General features: G+C 46.5%; 1 protein-coding gene across 2 annotated transcripts in view; it reads left to right on the plus strand.

Moving 5' to 3' along the window:
* The window catches only part of LOC143982097 (3 beta-hydroxysteroid dehydrogenase type 7-like), a 137,514-nt gene that overhangs the window by 82,820 nt on the left and 36,888 nt on the right, over window positions 1-17,806 (plus strand). For both annotated transcript variants that reach the window (XM_077480519.1, XM_077480520.1), the window contains exon 5: window positions 10,552-10,651. In XM_077480519.1, coding sequence (XP_077336645.1) covers window positions 10,552-10,651 — 100 coding nt within the window. The remainder of the gene's footprint in view (window positions 1-10,551; window positions 10,652-17,806) is intronic.

Here is a 17,806-nt window from a genome sequence, read left to right on the forward strand (position 1 = left end):
GTATTCGTAGTGCCCGAAGCGGGTACGGAAGGCTGTTTTCCATTCATCACCCTTTCTAATACGGACGAGGTTGTAGGCACCCCAAAGATCCAGCTTTGTGAACAACTTAGCGGAACCCAGTCTCTGAAAAAGTTCAGGTACTAATGGCAGGGGGTAGCGATTTTTAATGGTGATCTTGTTTAGAGCCCGATAGTCCACACATGGGCGCAGGGAGTGGTCTTTCTTGTCCACGAAGAAAATCCCAGCGCCAGCTGGGGAGGTAGAGGGTCGGATAAATCCTTTTTCAAGGTTATCATCCAAGTAGGACTTCAGGGTACTCAGTTCACTCGGATAGAGGGAAGATTCTTCCGAAGGGGATTTCTGCCTCCGGGAGCAGTTCTATAGGGCAATCATATGGCCTATGGGGAGGAAGAGTCTCTGCCCCCTTCTTACTGAAGACATCTAGAAAAGCATGGTATTCCTTAGGTACAGCTTGTCGGGTTTCATCATCCGATTCCAGACAGAGAAGGGCAGAGGAGTCCCCGTTGGGAGTCGGGCAGCAATGCTGGAGACAGTAGTCCGAGGGGAATTCAATTATTCCAGTGGCCCAATCAATGCGTGGGTTGTGTGCCTTCAACCAAGGCATACCTAGAATGATGGGGAACAGAGGAGACTGGATCACGTCTAGGCAAAGGAGTTCTTGGTGAGTTTCGGCGATGACAGCGGATAGGGGGCTAGTCTCCTGGGTCACTGGTCCTGATCCCAAGGTAGACCCGTCAGCCAGGTATACCGAGAGCCCCTTCTCTCTCGGTCTAAGGGGAATCCTGTTCTTTCGGGCGAAGGACGAGTCTACAAAGCCACTGCATGCCCCGGAGTCAATAACTGCGTGGGTTGAAACAGTCCTTCCTGGAAGCTGTAAAAGAACAGGAACAGCCAGATGAGCGGTGTTATCAGACAACACAGGTGAGGGAACAGGTGGAACAAGGAGGCACTTACGCATCTTAGCTGGGCAAGAGCGAACAAAGTGCCCTGGTTCTCCGCAGTACAGACAGAGGTTGTTGACCCGGCGACGTTGACGTTCTTCTGGAGTCAGAGATGGGCGGAGTAGCCCCAGCTGCATGGGTTCCGGGGTGTCCAATGTGGATGCGACTGGAACAGGAGGAGTTGGGTGACTAGGCACCCGTGGTAGCATCCAGATCGGGCGAGTAGTTGTGGAAGAACGTTCTTGGCGGCGCTCCCTCAAACGCCTGTCAATTTGGACAGAGGTGTCTATCAGGGCTTCCTTCCAGAGTCTCAGGGACACCCACACGTGCCAACTCATCCTTCAGAGCCTCGGAGAGGCCCATGCGGAACTGATACCGCAGGGCCGCGTTGTTCCAGTCTGTGTCTGCGCTCCATCGTCGGAACTCTGAGACGTAGTCCTCCACAGGCCTGCGACCTTGTTGCAGGGCATGTAAGGCTGCTTCTGCGGTTGCAGCGAGTTGGGGATCCTCATAGAGTCTGGACATTGCCTGGAAGAAGGTATTCATGGAGTCTAAGGATGGGTCCTTTCGTTCCAACAGACGGTGTGCCCAGGCCTGGGGTTCATCTGTTAGCAGAGAGATGACAAATCCCACCTTCGTCGCCTCAAGGGAGAAGGTCCTAGGTTGCAGGGCGAAATAGAGTTCGCAGGAGTTGCGGAAGGCCCTGAACTTGTTCCGGTCTCCCGCGAATCGTTCCGGAGTTGGGACCCTGGGTTCGGGTGGCAACATCACGACTGACGGTGGAGCATGGGCCCCTGGAGCAACTGGTGCAGAAGCGGATAGCGCCTGGACTTGTTCCTCCAGTCTACCGTAGCCTTCCTGTAAACTCTTAACTGCCTGAGTAAGGCCGGCCAGGTGGTGGCAGAGCTCGTCCATGGGGGAGGCTCCCTGCGCAGGCTCGGACATGGCTGTCCAGTACTATCACGTACCTAGTAGTTGAGCCTGGAATGCAGGGAGCGGCCCCTCGTATCCCCTGGCTAATGAACCCCTGGAGATGGAGACATGTATTCAAAAGTTCAGGGGGCACAAGTGCCTGGCAGATTAAGACCGGTCCGGATAAGCAGCAGGGCACCGACAGCGAGTAGGTAGAGCTGATGGTACTTGGCTGTAGCAGGCAGGCACAAGTGGGTAGACCGGCAGGCAGGTGGACGTCAGGAAATACAGGAACCCCAACAGGTAAGCAGGAACAGCAGGGTCAGGTGCAGGCCGGGTCAGCAGGAATCGATCAGCAAGGTACAAGAGGATGAGGCAGAGACGTGGTCAGACAAGCAGAGGTCGTAGGCAGGCAGCAACGGATCAGGGTCAAGGAACAAGCCGGGTATCAGGAACCAAGGTAACAGGTACAGGAAGCAAGGTCACGGACACGCTGTAGACTGGACAGCACGGATGGAAGGGAGCAAGTGCCTTAAGAAGACCTTAGGGCGCCAAAACGGTCGTACGACGGGTCAGCGCGCCCCCGCGAGTAGACGTGCGCCCGTTCGTGACCCCACGTGCGTGCGTGCACTCGTTCATGTTGACGCGAGTGCGTTCGTTCGCTTTAGCGCGCGTCAAGGGGAAACGACGGGTTCTCCACGACAGGTTCCTACTGGTAAGTCTCCTGTGTACGGCCGAAACGCCAGAGTGATCGTGACAGATATATTGCTCACACATGCCATAGTTATATGTGGAATTGCACCCCAAAATATATTCTGCTGCTTCTCCTGAGTACAAGGATACCACATATGTGGGACTTTTTGGGAGTCTAGCTGCGTACGGCACCCCGAAAACCAATCACTGCCTTCAGGGTTTCTAAGGGTGCAAATTTTTGATTTCACTCGTCACTACCTATCACAGTTTCGAAGGCCATAAAATGCCAAAATAGCACAAAACCCCCCAAATGACCCCATTTTGGAAAGTAGACACCCCAAGCTATTTACTGAAAGGCATGTTGAGTCCATGAAATATTTTATATTTTGCCACAAGTTGCAGGAATTTAAAAAAAAAAAAATTTTTTTGCACAAAGTTTTCACTAAATGATATATTGCTCACACATGCTATGGGCATAAGTTAAATTACACCCCAAAATAAATTCTGCTGCTTCTCCCGAGTACGGGGATACCACATGTGGGGGACTTTTTGGGAGCCTAGCCACGTACGGGACCCCGAAAACCCAAGCACTGCCTTCCGGATTTAAATATAAAATGCTACCAAAAAAAACTTAGCGATTGCAGGGATCAGGCCTGACTCTGCGATCGCTGCAGTTATGTGTTTAGTGTTTTGTAATGACAGTGATCAATCGATACTGCACTTGGGTGGGCTGGGCGGAGGGGCAAAACGCAGGTGCCAGCAGGTATCTGGGCTGATCCCGCTAACAATGCGTTTTTTTGGAAACCTAAACTGCTAGGGACGCTAGTATAGATCTAATCAGATCAGATATTGATCTGTTCAGATTCTATACCACTACGGGAGGTTTATGCTTTGCGTGTGGGTGTTAGCGGTACTGGCACTAACCTAGCGCTGCCTGGGGCGACGCAGGCCCTGACCCTAAAACCTAATTGATATCACCCGCCGGGTGATCAGGGGGTTAAACCTTTATTGGGTAATAAATGGTGGGTGCCCTGATGCTATAAAAAGCAAACTAACCAGAGTCACCCGTAACACTTATACGGTGATCACTGGTGAAAGGGTTAACTAGGGGCAATCAGGGGGTTAAATCTTTATTGGGGGGTGATAGGGGGCTACCCTGGACCTAACACTAACTGCCCTGACAGTTTTTACTTTTTACTTTTACAACTGACACTGAATGCGGTGATCAGTAAATAAATGATCAATGCAATCAGTGACACTGTGACTGGGGGGGAGGGGGGCGGGGGGCGATCGGGGGGGGGGATCGGGGGGGGGATCGGGGGGGGGTTTGTGTGCCTGTGTGTACCTACATGTCAGTGTAGTGTTGGTGCACACTTACTTTTTGTCTTCTCCTCGTAGTCCGGTCAAAAAGACCGCCCCGAGGAGAATGACATCACTTCCTCCTTCCTGTGTATACAATACACAGTGGGAGGAAGCTTGTCATTGGCCAGGAGCGATCGATAGGGAATGGCCAGAAACCAACGGCCATCCCCTCATCACGGATCGCTCCTGCAGCGAACCGGACCGCCGTATCCAGCGGGAGGGGGTCCGATCGGACCCCCCACCTGCTGGAAGGCAGGCACGTACATGTACGTGCTTGTGCCTGCCTGTGCCATTGTAATGACGTACAATGGCAATACGGCGGTCCTTAAGTGGTTAAAAGTCAGCAGCTACAAAAAAAGTGTATCTTCTGACTTTAAATAAAAAGACACTTACCTGTCCCACAATCCAGCGAACATGGCCATCTGCACCCTCCCTTCTCTCCCCCGCCTGTCCACAGCGATGGCAATGCTACTGTGGGCATCCGGCTGTGACAGCTTGCAGCTTCACAGCCAGGTGCGCATGTCTCACTGTGGCTGGGCAATTTTTTGGAACCTGTGACATGTCCCAGAGGATTGCAGGGAGGGAGGAACTGCCTAGGCGGCCCAAGCGGAAGTGGGAGCTCGTCGGTAATCGTGATGCATCACGGAATCGAATCGAATAGTTGACCAGATAATCGTAATCAAATTGACCAGTTGAAGATGCGCGCCTCTAAAATATATATACACACCAACCGAGAAGCCGCAACACACTTGCAATTGAACGAACAGACTCACAAACATGGAGTGAGCTGGGGGGAGTCGGCCTAGTGATGTGTAATATCACGCACTGGAACTGACAAGGAACACAGGTGAGTGGGCTGCTTAAATACCCCACCCGGGCTTCTCCGATAAATTATGCCCACCATACTGGCCTTCTAATATATATACTCTCACTGGCCACTTTCAGGTGCACCTTGCTAGTAGCGGGTTGGACCCCTTATGCCTTCAGAACTGCCTTAATTATTTGCGGCATAGATTCAACAAGGTGTTGGAAAAATTTGGTCTATATTGACATGATAGCCTCACACAGTTATTGTAGATTTGTCGACTGCACATCTGTCAATTTCTCATTCCACCACATCACAAAGGTGCTCTATTGGATTGAGATATTGTTACTGTGGAGGCCATTGGAGTACAGTAAGCTCATTTGTCATGTTCAAGAAACCAGTTTGAGATTATTTTAGCTTTGTGACATGGTGCATTATCCTGCTGGAAGTAGCCATCAGAAGATGGATACACTGTAGTCATAAAGCGATGGACATGATCAGCAACAATACTCGGGTAGGCATTTAAACAAGGCAAGAAAATGTCCCAGACACCATTACATCACCACCACTAGCCTGAACCGTTGATACAAGGCAGGATGGATCCATGCTTTCTTGTTGTTTATGCCAAATTCTGACCCTACCATCTGAAAGAGGCAGCTAAAATCGAGACTCATCAGACCAGGCAACGTTTTTTCAATCTTCTAGTGTCCAATTTGTAGCCTCGGGTTCCTGTTCTTAGCTGACAGGAGTAGCCCTCGGTTCGGTATTATGCTGCTGTAGCCCATTTGCTTCAAGGTTTGATGTGCCGTGCATTCAGAGATGGTGTTCTGCATTCCTTGGTTGTAACGAGTGGTTATTTCAGTTACTGTTGCCTTTCTATCATCTCAAGCCAGTCTGCCTATTCTCCTCCTGGCATCAACAAGGCATTTTCCTCTACACAGCTACCGCTCACTGAATATTTTCTCTTTTTCGGACCATTTTGTGTAAATCCTAATGGTCTGAGCTTTCACACTGGAGAGACAGCAGAGGCTGTTTGAGGGCGCTTTGCAGGCGCTATTTTAAGCACTCTTATGCCTGCAAAGCACCTCAGTGCGAAAGGGGCCTAATGTTTCTGGGCTGACATTACAAGTTAATTACTTTAAGTGTTGCCTGTGGATGCTGTTGAAATATAAAAACAAGTAATGATTCCAAACATTAAAATACAAAGTAATAACAATGTCTAATAATTAAATTAAATTGCTGACATCCTTGCTTTAAAGCGGGAGTCCACCGGGACTCCGCGTTTTTTTTTTTTTTTTTTAAAAGCCAGCAGCTACAAATACTGCAGCTGCTGACTTTTAAATAGTGACACTTACCTGTCCAGCGCGCCCGCGATGTCGGCACCCGAAGCCGATCGCTCGCTCGGCTGCCGGGTCCCGCCGCCATCTTGGGTATGGGAATCAGGAAATGGAGCCTTTCGGCTTCATTTCCCGGTTCCCTACTGCGCATGCGCGAGCCGCGCGGCGCAATCCGGACGGTCCCCGCTGCCTCTGGGAGCTGTGTGTTTCCCAGCAGGCAGCGGGGCACTTGCTGAAGGGGGCGGGCGCTTGCGGAACGGGGGCGTAACCTACGCTCGTTCCGCAGAGAGCTAGCCCGGAAGTGGGTGCAGTTACCTGGATTATCCAGGTAACTGCACCCCCCTCCCCCCTGAAAGGTGCCGATTGTGGCGCCGGAGGGGGGGGGGATTCCGATGAGCGGAGGTCCATTTTAGGGTGGACCTCCGCTTTAAGAGTTCAAAGGTGCCTGAAAAGCTGATAACATGCATTCATTAGTAAATAATTTTGGATTAGGTGCTTAGCCATTTTGATGGCCAAGGTTACTGAACTCTGTGTCATTTTATAGGGAAAGTTTCATCAGTCTGGGTAATACATGTATTGCTCTTATCTTCTGTAAATATACGTACTGTGAGTGTGAGGTCTGATGTATTAAAAGTATTAGGAAGATCAAAAGCAGGTTAATGACTATACATTTTTGTGTTGTATGTGCTCTTTAAGAAATGAGGCAGTGCAAAGAGTAACGATGATGTGCAAAATATATTAGGCCCCAGCACTTGATTTACTAAGTGAGTACGCTTGCTTTCCTGACTATTCTTCTTTGATAATGCTATGTGGATACTTTATTCGGATTTACAAAAAGTAAGCAAGATGTATACATGTCAGGCTGACTTAACATCTATGTTGCAGCAACACCCAGTTAAATGCATTTTATTGCAACACAAAGTGATGCACAATCCTGGTTTGGTATGTTGCGGTGCCATTTGCTTTGAATGGGACCCCAATGCACCATTCCAGTGCTTATAGGGGGCAAGGGGAAGGGAACACATTGACCACCAACATAAGGTGGCACCGTGGCACACTGACTACCAACGTTAAGGGGACACACTGTTATGTTATGGTGGACATGATACTGTCCTACCAGCTACACTCTATACACTACAGTGGTGTGAAAAAGTGTTTGCCCCCTTCCTCATTTCCTGTTCCTTTGCATGTTTGTCACACTTAAGTGTTTCGGAACATCAAACCAATTTAAACAACAGTCAAGGACAACACAAGTAAACACAAAATGCAATTAGTAAATGAAGGTGTTTATTATTAAAGGTGAAAAAAAATCCAAATCATCATGGCCCTGTGTGAAAAAGTGATTGCCCCCCTTGTTAAAACATACTATAACTGTGGTTGTCCACACCTGAGTTCAATTTCTCTAGCCACACCCAGGCCTGATTATTGCCACACCTGTTCACAATCAAGGCATCACTTAAATAGGAGCTGCTTGACACAGTAAGGTCCACCAGAAGATCCTTAAAAGCTACACATCATGCCGAGACCCAAAGAAATTCAGGAACAATTGAGAAAGAAAGTAATTGAGATCTATCAGTCTGGAAAGGGTTATAAAGCCATTTCCAAAGCTTTGGGAATCCAGCGAACCACAGTGAGAGCCATTATCCACAAATGGCGAAGACATGGAACAGTGGTGAACCTTCCCAGGAGTGGCCGGCCGCCCAAAATTACCCCAAGAGCGCAGCGACGACTCATCCAAGAGGTCACAAAAGACCCCACAACAACGTCCAAGGAACTGCAGGCCTCACTTGCCTCAGTTAAGGTCAGCGTTCATGCCTCCACCATCAGGAAAAGACTGGGCAAAAATGGCCTGCATGGCAGAGTTCCAAGGAGAAAACCACTGCTGAGCAAAAAGAACATCAAAGCTCGTCTCAATTTCTCCACAACACATCTTGATGATCCCCAAGACTTTTGGGACAACATTCTGTGGACCGATGAGACAAAAGTGGAACTCTTTGGAAGGTGTGTGTCCAAGTATATCTGGCGTAGAAGGAACACTGCATTTCATAAAAAGAACATTATACCAACAGTAAAATATGGTGGTGGTAGTGTGATGGTCTGGGGCTGTTTTGCTGCTTCAGGACCTGGAAGACTTGCCGTGATAAAAGGAACTATGAATTCTGCTGTCTACCAAGAGATCCTGAAGGAGAATGTCTGACCATCTGTTCGTGTACTCAAGCTGAAACGAACTTGGGTTCTGCAGCAGGACAATGATCCTAAACACACCAGCAAGTCCACCACCGAATGGCTGAAGAAAAACAAAATGAAGACTTTGGAGTGGCCTAGCCAAAGTCCTGACCTGAATCCTATTGAGATGTTGTGGTATGACCTTAAAAAGGCCGTTCATGCTCGAAAACCCTCTAATGTAACTGAATTAGGACAATTCTGCAAAGATGAGTGGGCCAAAATTCCTCCAGGACGCTGTAAAAGCCTCATTGCACGTTATCGCAAACGCTTGGTTGCAGTTGTTGCTGCTAAGGGTGGCCCAACCAGTTATTAGGTTTAGGGGGCAATCACTTTTTCACACAGGGCCATGATGGTTTGGATTTTTTTTCACCTTTAATAATAAACACCTTCATTTACAAATTGCATTTTGTGTTTACTTGTGTTGTCCTTGACTATTGTTTAAATTGGTTTGATGTTCCGAAACACTTAAGTGTGACAAACATGCAAAGGAACAGGAAATGAGGAAGGGGGCAAACACTTTTTCACACCACTGTATATTGTGCATCATATTGTCCTGAATGCTGTATTGTATACTCTATGTTGTGCATTACATACTCCTTGTCCAGGTTTTTACTGCCTCAACAGTCGCTGGTTTCAAAGTAGCTCTTAATTATTTTAATTAAGTTCTTGTTTAAAAAATAAAGGTAAAGTTTTTAGTTTTTGATAGAGTGGAGATGGTTTAGAACAACTGTCAAGTATTTATTACTGTCGGTATCCCATTTAGGAAGATTCTCCTTATTTTTCCTGTTTATCGTTATCATCAAGACTAAAGTTTGGGTTGTCGCCACAACAGGAATCAAGGGGAAATCTTCCAATGGGGACACCCTGTTAACAACCAGGGATTTCCTCACTTTGGAGGGATTTCCTCTTACTTCCTGTTTTGCTGTGGAGCAGGATGTGAAGGGAAATCTCCCCAGATTACAGTTAGCAAAAGAAAACACAAAAAACTGACGGGTTATAACCAGGGACCGATTACCATAAGGGCTATTGGAGCTGCAGCTCCAGGCCCCTACCTTAAGATATGCCCACCCCAGTGAGTCACTAATACTGCCCCGCCCAGCCCTGCTCTGTGTGCAATGTACACATGGTTTATATGTAAATCACAGGCAGCATTGATATGCGAATAGCGGGCACATTCATACAAGGTGTATCTAAAGGTTTTCGAGACTAGCTCTGTTTAGAAGAAAGTACCTTATTTATCTACGTTTACACGCTATCACCTTCAAAATGGTCCTCTTGTACAGCAATACAGTGCTCCCAGCGTTCCTGACACTTTTGGAATGTGTCCTGGAAGACTTCTTTTCTAAATGTGTCAGCGCCTCCTGCTATTCCTGCTGGCTTTCCGCAATGGTGTCAAAACGGCGACCTTTGAGTTGGATCTTCAACTCATTTCAGCATCACCATAAAACTTGCCGAATCATGTCAAACATCTCTGTGGTTGATTTGCCCACTTTCACGCAGAATTTCATGTATACACTTTGTTCTATTTTGCTATTTATGATGAAATAGCAGAAGTGTTAAAGCACATGGTCAGAATACCACCAGTTGCACAGCTCCTGATGTACACAGGATGATGTCTTTTTGAACACTGACTCATGAAGGTGATTCCATGTGACTGTGCATGCCACCTGTTGGCTTGTTACAAAACTTGACTCAAACATTTTTGATACCACCTGGTATTTAAAGTGATTGCAAACAATTACCTTGTAAAACAACCCATTCAGTTCGAAATAGAAATGAAAGACAAAACATGTTTCTATAGATATATAAAAAAATCATTATAAATACCTTTTTTCCCTTTTTTAGAAATGATTACATTCCCTCTGTTCTTAGCTGCATGAGAGCTGGGGGAGGAGAAACAGCAGCACACTAAGCTTGCCAGTGAATGTCTTATAATTGGAGTAGAGTACACTGAGCTCCCAGCTGAGCTAGAGAACTGAACACCTTGTGCTCGTTGGCTTAGTGTGGTCAGTTTTTAATAGGGAAGCAAGGGGACTAGCAGGAACTCCAAGGATTTCATACAAAGGAAGCAATACATGGAGAAAATGATACTGTCTCATACATGGCACAGCAGGCACATATCAGGAATATGAAGAATTGTTGTAACAAATGCTTTAGGTTTACTCGTTTTGACTCCATATTAAGGCTATAAAATTTGAATTCTATATCTTGCCATCTATATTTATTAAAAACCTCCTGTTTCTTTTGTTTTAAGAATCACAGAAGACACAATCTATCATGGTGAGAAGTTACTGGCTTATGGTAAAGTAAAGGGTCAGGCTGAAAAGTTAATCCTCTTGGCTAATGGTCAGCAGGTATGTACTTTAATAAACAGACAGTTCAGTAGAGAGTAGTTATATTTCATGTGCTGTACACATGTCTTTGTTTCCAGTAAAACTCTTCCCATGACAGGAATAAAATCTGTATCGGCCCTCATACAGAAGCAGAGACTTTTCACGCTGTCATGCATGAAGCAGTGGTACTGTGTATGCAGGGTCCTGTCATTGTTTGTGCTGTTTCTGCATTTCTTACTGTATAGACTTTGGGCCTTGCCAAAGATATCTAATCCGTGATTCATAAAAGCGTCTAGCTGATAACAAAATGGCCTATCTTCATGACTTAGGGCTGTTTCATACTGCTCCGCTGTGGTTTGTTCGCAGCACAGGTGCAGAGAAGTTTCCCCATAGATTTAATGCAGGTTACCTGTGTTTTCCCATAGACTTCTATTACATCTGGCATTTTTGGTGCATTTTCTGAAAGTACACCAAAAATCCTGCAGGCTGCATCTGAAAATGCACAAAAACGCTCAATCGAATAGAAGTTCTATAGGAAAGTGAGGGTAACCTGCACAAAAACCGTAGGTACACTATGCTGCACCCGCGCTGCAGCCAAACCACATCAAAGGGGCTTTAGGGCTTGTGTTGATGAGCGAATGCAGCTTTCTTTTAGGTGCAATCAGCTTGCATTTAAGATCAGTTTGAGGTGCATAAACAGGGAGATGCAGGCACTGCAGGCCCATTAGTTAAAGATTCCAGCAAGGGGAACAGTGAGCAGCACAGCAGTGACCTCATCAAATCTCACTTTACATCTGGTGAGTTTAGCAGTCAGAGGCAGCATATGATCTCACAAAGCAGATGTACAGTATACACTACAGAAGAGGAGTGCCTAGGTACAGAAATCAGAAATAGAAATGGGGAATCTGCCTAGGTTCAGTCTGCAAAGGGCTCAGTGAATCCTGTTTAAAATTCGGCAAACTCGAATTTAGAGGTGGATCCCAGTAAATTCTATGGGGGGGGGGCGATAATCCTATTTCTAAATTCTGAGTTAGGGCTAAAAAGCAAATGACTGTAACAAAACAAAAAGGTCTCTTCATGTGGCTTTGAAGGCAACATTGAAAATACACAAATCCTTGTTTTTAAAGTGGTTGTAAACCCTTACAAACCACTATGACCTACAGGTAAGCCTAGATTAAGGCTTACCTGTAGGTCCAAGAAATATCTCCTAAACCTACACGGTTTAGGAGATATTTGCCGAAAGACAAGCACCGCTGTCTACGACACATGTGCTGTAGACAGCGCCGCGCGCTGCAGTTAGCGGCTATATGCTGCGAGTGGCGGCTGCCGTGCGCATGCACGGGAGTGACGTCATCGCGACTCCGACGAATGACAGCGCCGGAGCAGCGAGACCCACCAAGAAGATGGATGCTCCGGACTACAGGGGACAGCGGTGACTTCGCTGGCTCCTGTGTCAGGTAAGTGACACATAGTGGACTACTATGCAATGCATAGTAGTCCATTATGCTTTACCTTTGCAGGGAATCAAAGAGGAAGTAAACCCATCAGGATTTACTTCTTTAACATGCTTCAAATCCACACAAAATTATGATTTTGGGCTTTTGCACACAGCATACTGAGCAGGCGAATTTCTGCGTACATGATTTACAATGACAGGTTCAAATATGCAGTGGCTTTGTAGCACCCTCTAGTGTGCTAGAAGTAGATTTTTCTTGTACAGAGTAGGTAAATTGTTCAGGCTTGGCTGGCAGCCAAGCCTGTGTGTTTTTCTGGGTAAGAGTTTGAGTGACTCAGGGGCAGTATCTCTGAGACCTCCCCTGCTTCTAGAAACTTGGAGAAGATTCTAGAAGGATGGGAGTGGAGGTGAGGAGGAGCTGCCAGGAGTATTCTGAAGGCTCTGACCAATCCCTAACAGATGGGTTATGGGGGGGGGGGGGGCAGACCCCTTTCAAATACTCTGGGTCAGCCCAGCTGGGGAGTTTGGTGATGGAGTGTTAGGCTGTCGATGGTCCTTGAGGGTGCCCTCTAGTCTTGGGGGGTAACCTTGGGCCTGGGCTTGGGAACGAAAGGGACCCTCTTCACGACACAGTGGTGTCCTGACCAGAGGCATGGGAGCAAGTGGAGGACAGCAGGAGAACACTGCCGGGCAAATATTCAGGGAGGAAGACAGCCAGGTGGACTGGTGAGTGTTACAGTCAAGAGGACTAAGGGGCATGCTTGAGAGGATTGTGTGCAAGCAGTCTGGGATAGATGCAGAGTCAGTCTGGGAGGACTGTGGAGTCTTAGCCAGGAGGGCTTGTGAAAGGGGCAGCTGCAGCCATGTGGGCTATCAGTGTCTGAAGAGGTGTTGCTGAATCAGTGGCCACAGGAAGAGGGCATCTGGGCACTGGGCAATTTTATACTACCAAAGGGGCCTGCAGACCCTGCCTGTAAAGGGCATTTTCTACCGCTCTAACTGAGCCTTTGTTAGATCACCCATACAGTGCCAGCTGGTCCTGGGAGATGTTATTCTACAAGCAAGATCTATGCTGGAGGTAGAAAGAAGTGTATATACAGCCTGTATATAGTTGTGTCCCTGAAGAGTTTCATTGCTTTGATCAAGTTGGCATTCCATAATATCCCTATTCCAGTTTATTGCCCTCAATAAAACGTAAAAAGAAAATACTGGATTGTTCTTTGACTCAAGTGTGCTGTAAAGATATAGTATGCCTGGCTGTGCAGGGTGAGGAATCTCCTTCTACTTGCGGCTCCTTAGGGGGTGCACAACAGCTGTATACTGGTAGACAGACATCTGAGAGGTACTTGCAAACAGGGACGTATGCGCTGCCTCTAGCAGAGATTGCCCATTGTTTACACTGTACAGCCCTTTCCAACAATATGAATAAGCCCTTTCAGAGACCTTTTTTTAAAAATATGTTTATTAATTTGCAATACAAACAAATACAATAATAATGCTCTTTGAAACCCTTTATAGAGTCTATATTGCACAACTTTTACATAATGAAGCACACATATACAATACAGAGTCAAATGTATCTTAAAGAAGTTAACATATTAGAAAGTTGGTGAATCTGGAACCCAGAACCGTAAGGAGAGAGTTAGTCCAGGGACCCCATATTTTTTTTTTTAACATTTCAGAGTGCCCCTAGTAGAATATGTAAGCTGATAAAGTGGAAGGGCTTCATTAACCAATTGTTCCCACTCTGCAAGGGTTGAAAGAATGGATCTCTTCCAGGTGATTAAAAATAGGATTTTTTATATACAGCTTACCTGTAAAATCCTTTTCTTGAGAGTACATCACGAGACACAGGAGCTTCGTTACATAGTGGGTTATATAGGCACCTCTGGTGATTGGTTAATCCTCAATTAAGGAGAATTCCTCCACTATATAACCCCTCCCATATGGGAGGCACCTCAGTTTTGTAGCAAAGCAATAAGAAACCAAGTAAAACCCAAGAGGGGCGGGAGCCCTGTGTCCCGTGATGTACTCTCAAGAAAAGGATTTTACAGGTAAGCTGTATATAAAAATCCTATTTTCTTGATCATACATCACGGGACACAGGAGCTTCATTACATAGTGGGATGTCCCAAAGCAATGCTTAGTTTGAGGGGAGGGAGACACAGATCAGAATTATAGACCGCCATGGACCGGAGGATCTATACTGCAGCCTGCAGTACACTGCACCCAAAGGCGATATCCTCTTGCCCTCTGACATCCACCTGATAAAATCTGGTGAATATGTGGACTGATGACCAAGTTGCAGCCTTACAGATCTGAGCCAGGGAGGCCTGGTGATGCACTGCCCAAGAAGCACTTATAGCCCTCGTTGAGTGCGCTTTCACTTGAAAAGGAGGGATCTTCCCCTTTACACTATAGGCCTGAGAAATAATCTGTCTAATCCACCTTGAGAGAGTGGATTTTGATGCCGCCTGGCCTTTCCTAGGGCCTTCCGGCAAAATAAATAAGCAATCAGTTTTCCTTATCTGAGCAGTTGCCTGAAGATAGATACTGATTGCCCTTACCACATCTAAAGTGTGCAAAGATTCTTCTTCTGCGGACTGTGGGTCCAGTAAAAAGGATGGTAGGATTACATCTTGATTCAAATGGAATCCTGAAACCACCTTAGGCAGAAAGGACCTGTTGGGACGCATTACCACCCGGTCCTTATGAATAATTAGATACGGTTACTTGCTGGAGAGAGCTGCTAGTTCTGACTAGGGATGAGCCGAACACCCCCCGGTTCGGTTCGCACCAGAACTTTCGAACGGACCCCGCGTTCGAAACGAACGTTAGAACCCCATTGAAGTCTATGGGACTCGAACGTTCGAAATGGAAAGTGCTAATTTTAACGGCTAATATGCAAGATACTATCCTAAAAAGGGTTTGGGGACCTGACTCCTGCCTCAGGGGACATGGGTCAATGCAAAAAAAGGTTTTAAAAACGGCCGTTTTGGCGGGAGCACTGATTTTAATGACGATTAAAGTGAAAAAAAAAAGTGAAATATTCCTTTAAATATGGTGCCTGGGGGGTGTCTGTAGTATGCCTGTGAAGTGCCACGTGTTTCCCGTGTTTAGAACAGTCCCTGTACAAAATGACATTAAACGGAAATAACACCATTTAAAACTGCTTGCGGTTTTAATGTTATATCTGGTTCCTGCAATATGGTTGAAAATCATTCAGAAAAATGGCATAGGTAGCCCTCCCTGCCCATTACCAGCCTATTTGGGTCTTGTACGCATATTAAGGGGAACCCCGTACCCATATTAAAAAAAGGAAATGCGTGTGGCCCCCAGGCCCTATATACTCAGAACAGCAGTATACAGGCGGTGCAAACAAGACAGGGACTGTGTAGGTTTGTTGTGTTAAGTTGAATCTGTTTGTCATTCCAATAATTTTTATTGAAGTTATATTTTTCCATCAATAACAAGGTTTCACTTCTATACATATTTAGTTCACTTTCATAGTACAGTTTCGAATCTGAGATCCGTACAAGAGAAGCCATAAGTATTCATATTATAACACGCCTCAACAAACTGGCAAATTATAGAAGTTGAATCTGTTTGTAATTTTCAACTGGTACATTTTTAAAGTGTAGCTCCAGTCAAAAAATACTATTTTTAAGCTTTTTGGAAAACATAGGGAAGGGTTATCACCCCTGTATAATTTGTTTTGTCGTCCATCTTTTTTCATCTCACTTGCTGCTGTCTGATGTTTGTAAGTTGGATGTTAGTAAGTAGGGGCCTGCCCTATATGCTCTGCAGAAATGGCGGAACAAGGTGTTGGTTTTGCCACAACATTGTAAGCCCTGAAAGTGACTCTTGGTGGGCGCTGGAGCGCCCTGCTGTGAACGATTATATCAAGAATTGTAATTACATGCCATTGTTGAACAGTGGTAGAAAAATTGACCTTTGGTGGTTGTGGTGCTGGTGCCACAACACTATAAGTCCTCACCGTTACTCTGGGTGGGCACAGGAAGGGGCCCTCCTGTGAAATATTATATCAAGAATTGTAATTACATGTCCCTGTTAAACAGGGGCAGAAAAATTGGGCCTTAGGCACTGGTGCCATCACACTGCAACCTCTGCCATATACTCTAGTTTTATTGCAGGAATTAGCCCTGCTGCAAAGCATTGCATCAAAAATTGTACTTAAACGCCCCTGTTAAACAGGGGCAGAAAAATTGGGCCTTAGGCACTGGTGCTGGTGCCATCACACTGCAACCTCTGCCATATACTCTAGTTTTATTGCAGGAATTAGCCCTGCTGCAAAGCATTGCATCAAAAATTGTACTTAAACGCCCCTGTTAAACAGGGGCAGAAAAATTGGGCCTTAGGCACTGGTGCTGGTGCCATCACACTGCAACCTCTGCCATATACTCTAGTTTTATTGCAGGAATTAGCCCTGCTGCAAAGCATTGCATCAAAAATTGTACTTAAACGCCCCTGTTAAACAGGGGCAGAAAAATTGGGCCTTAGGCACTGGTGCTGGTGCCACCACACTCCAACCTCTTCCATATACTCTAGTTTTATTGCAGGGATTAGCCCTGCTGCAAAGCATTGCATCAAAAATTGTACTTAAACGCCCCTGTTAAACAGGGGCAGAAAAATTGGGCCTTAGGCACTGGTGCCATCACACTGCAACCTCTGCCATATACTCTAGTTTTATTGCAGGAATTAGCCCTGCTGCAAAGCATTGCATCAAAAATTGTACTTAAACGCCCCTGTTAAACAGGGGCAGAAAAATTGGGCCTTAGGCACTGGTGCTGGTGCCACCACACTCCAACCTCTGCCATATACTCTAGTTTTATTGCAGGAATTAGCCCTGTTGCAAAGCATTGCATCAAAAATTGTAATTAAACGCCCCTGTTAAACAGGGGCAGAAAAATTGGGCTGCTGGCATCACCCAGAACCAAAAATGTTCTTCCAACATATCAGCAGAGGAGGAAGAGGATAGACAATCAACATAACAGGACAGTCACTCAGCATCAGCATAGGCAGTCTTGAAGGGATGTGGTATTTCAAAAAAATTATTCGGTTACATCAGCTTCAGGTGCTTGGTAGCTGTGGGTGATCCAAGACTGATTCATCTTGATGAAGGTCAGTCGATCAACTGATTCGGTGGACAGGCGCACCTTGTGATCGGTAACAAAGCCACCAGCAGCACTGAAGGTGCGTTCCGAAAGAACGCTGGATGCAGGACAGGCCAGTAGCTCAATTGCATACTGTGCAAGCTCTGGCCAGTGATCCATCCTCAAGACCCAGTAAGCCAGAGGATTTTCAGTGGGAAAGGTGTCCAAGTCTGACCTTGCCCCTAGGTATTCCTGCACCATGTAAATTAGACGCTGGCGATGGGTGCTGGAACCAATCATACCTTGGGGCTGCGGACTAAAAAATTGTCTGAAAGCATCAGTCAGACGGCCACCTTCTCCACCGCTCCTTCTGACTGATGCCTCAGCAACACGTTGTCCAGGACCAGGAGTTTGTGACCTCCCAGTCTCTGGGAACGCGTTGCACAGAGCTTTCTGCAAGGCCTCCCGGAGATGTCTCACCCTCTGCTCCCTCTGCGATGGCAAGATAAGGTCGGCAACCTTACCCTTGTACCGTGGATCAAGGAGAGTGGCCAGCCAGTAATGGTCCCTCTCCTTGATCCGAAGAATACGAGGATCCTTCCGCAG

Source organism: Lithobates pipiens, unplaced genomic scaffold, assembly GCF_037356315.1.
Source record: "Lithobates pipiens isolate NorthernLeopardFrog02 unplaced genomic scaffold, aLitPip1_a1.2 Scaffold_16, whole genome shotgun sequence".
Lineage (NCBI taxonomy): Eukaryota > Metazoa > Chordata > Amphibia > Anura > Ranidae > Lithobates > Lithobates pipiens.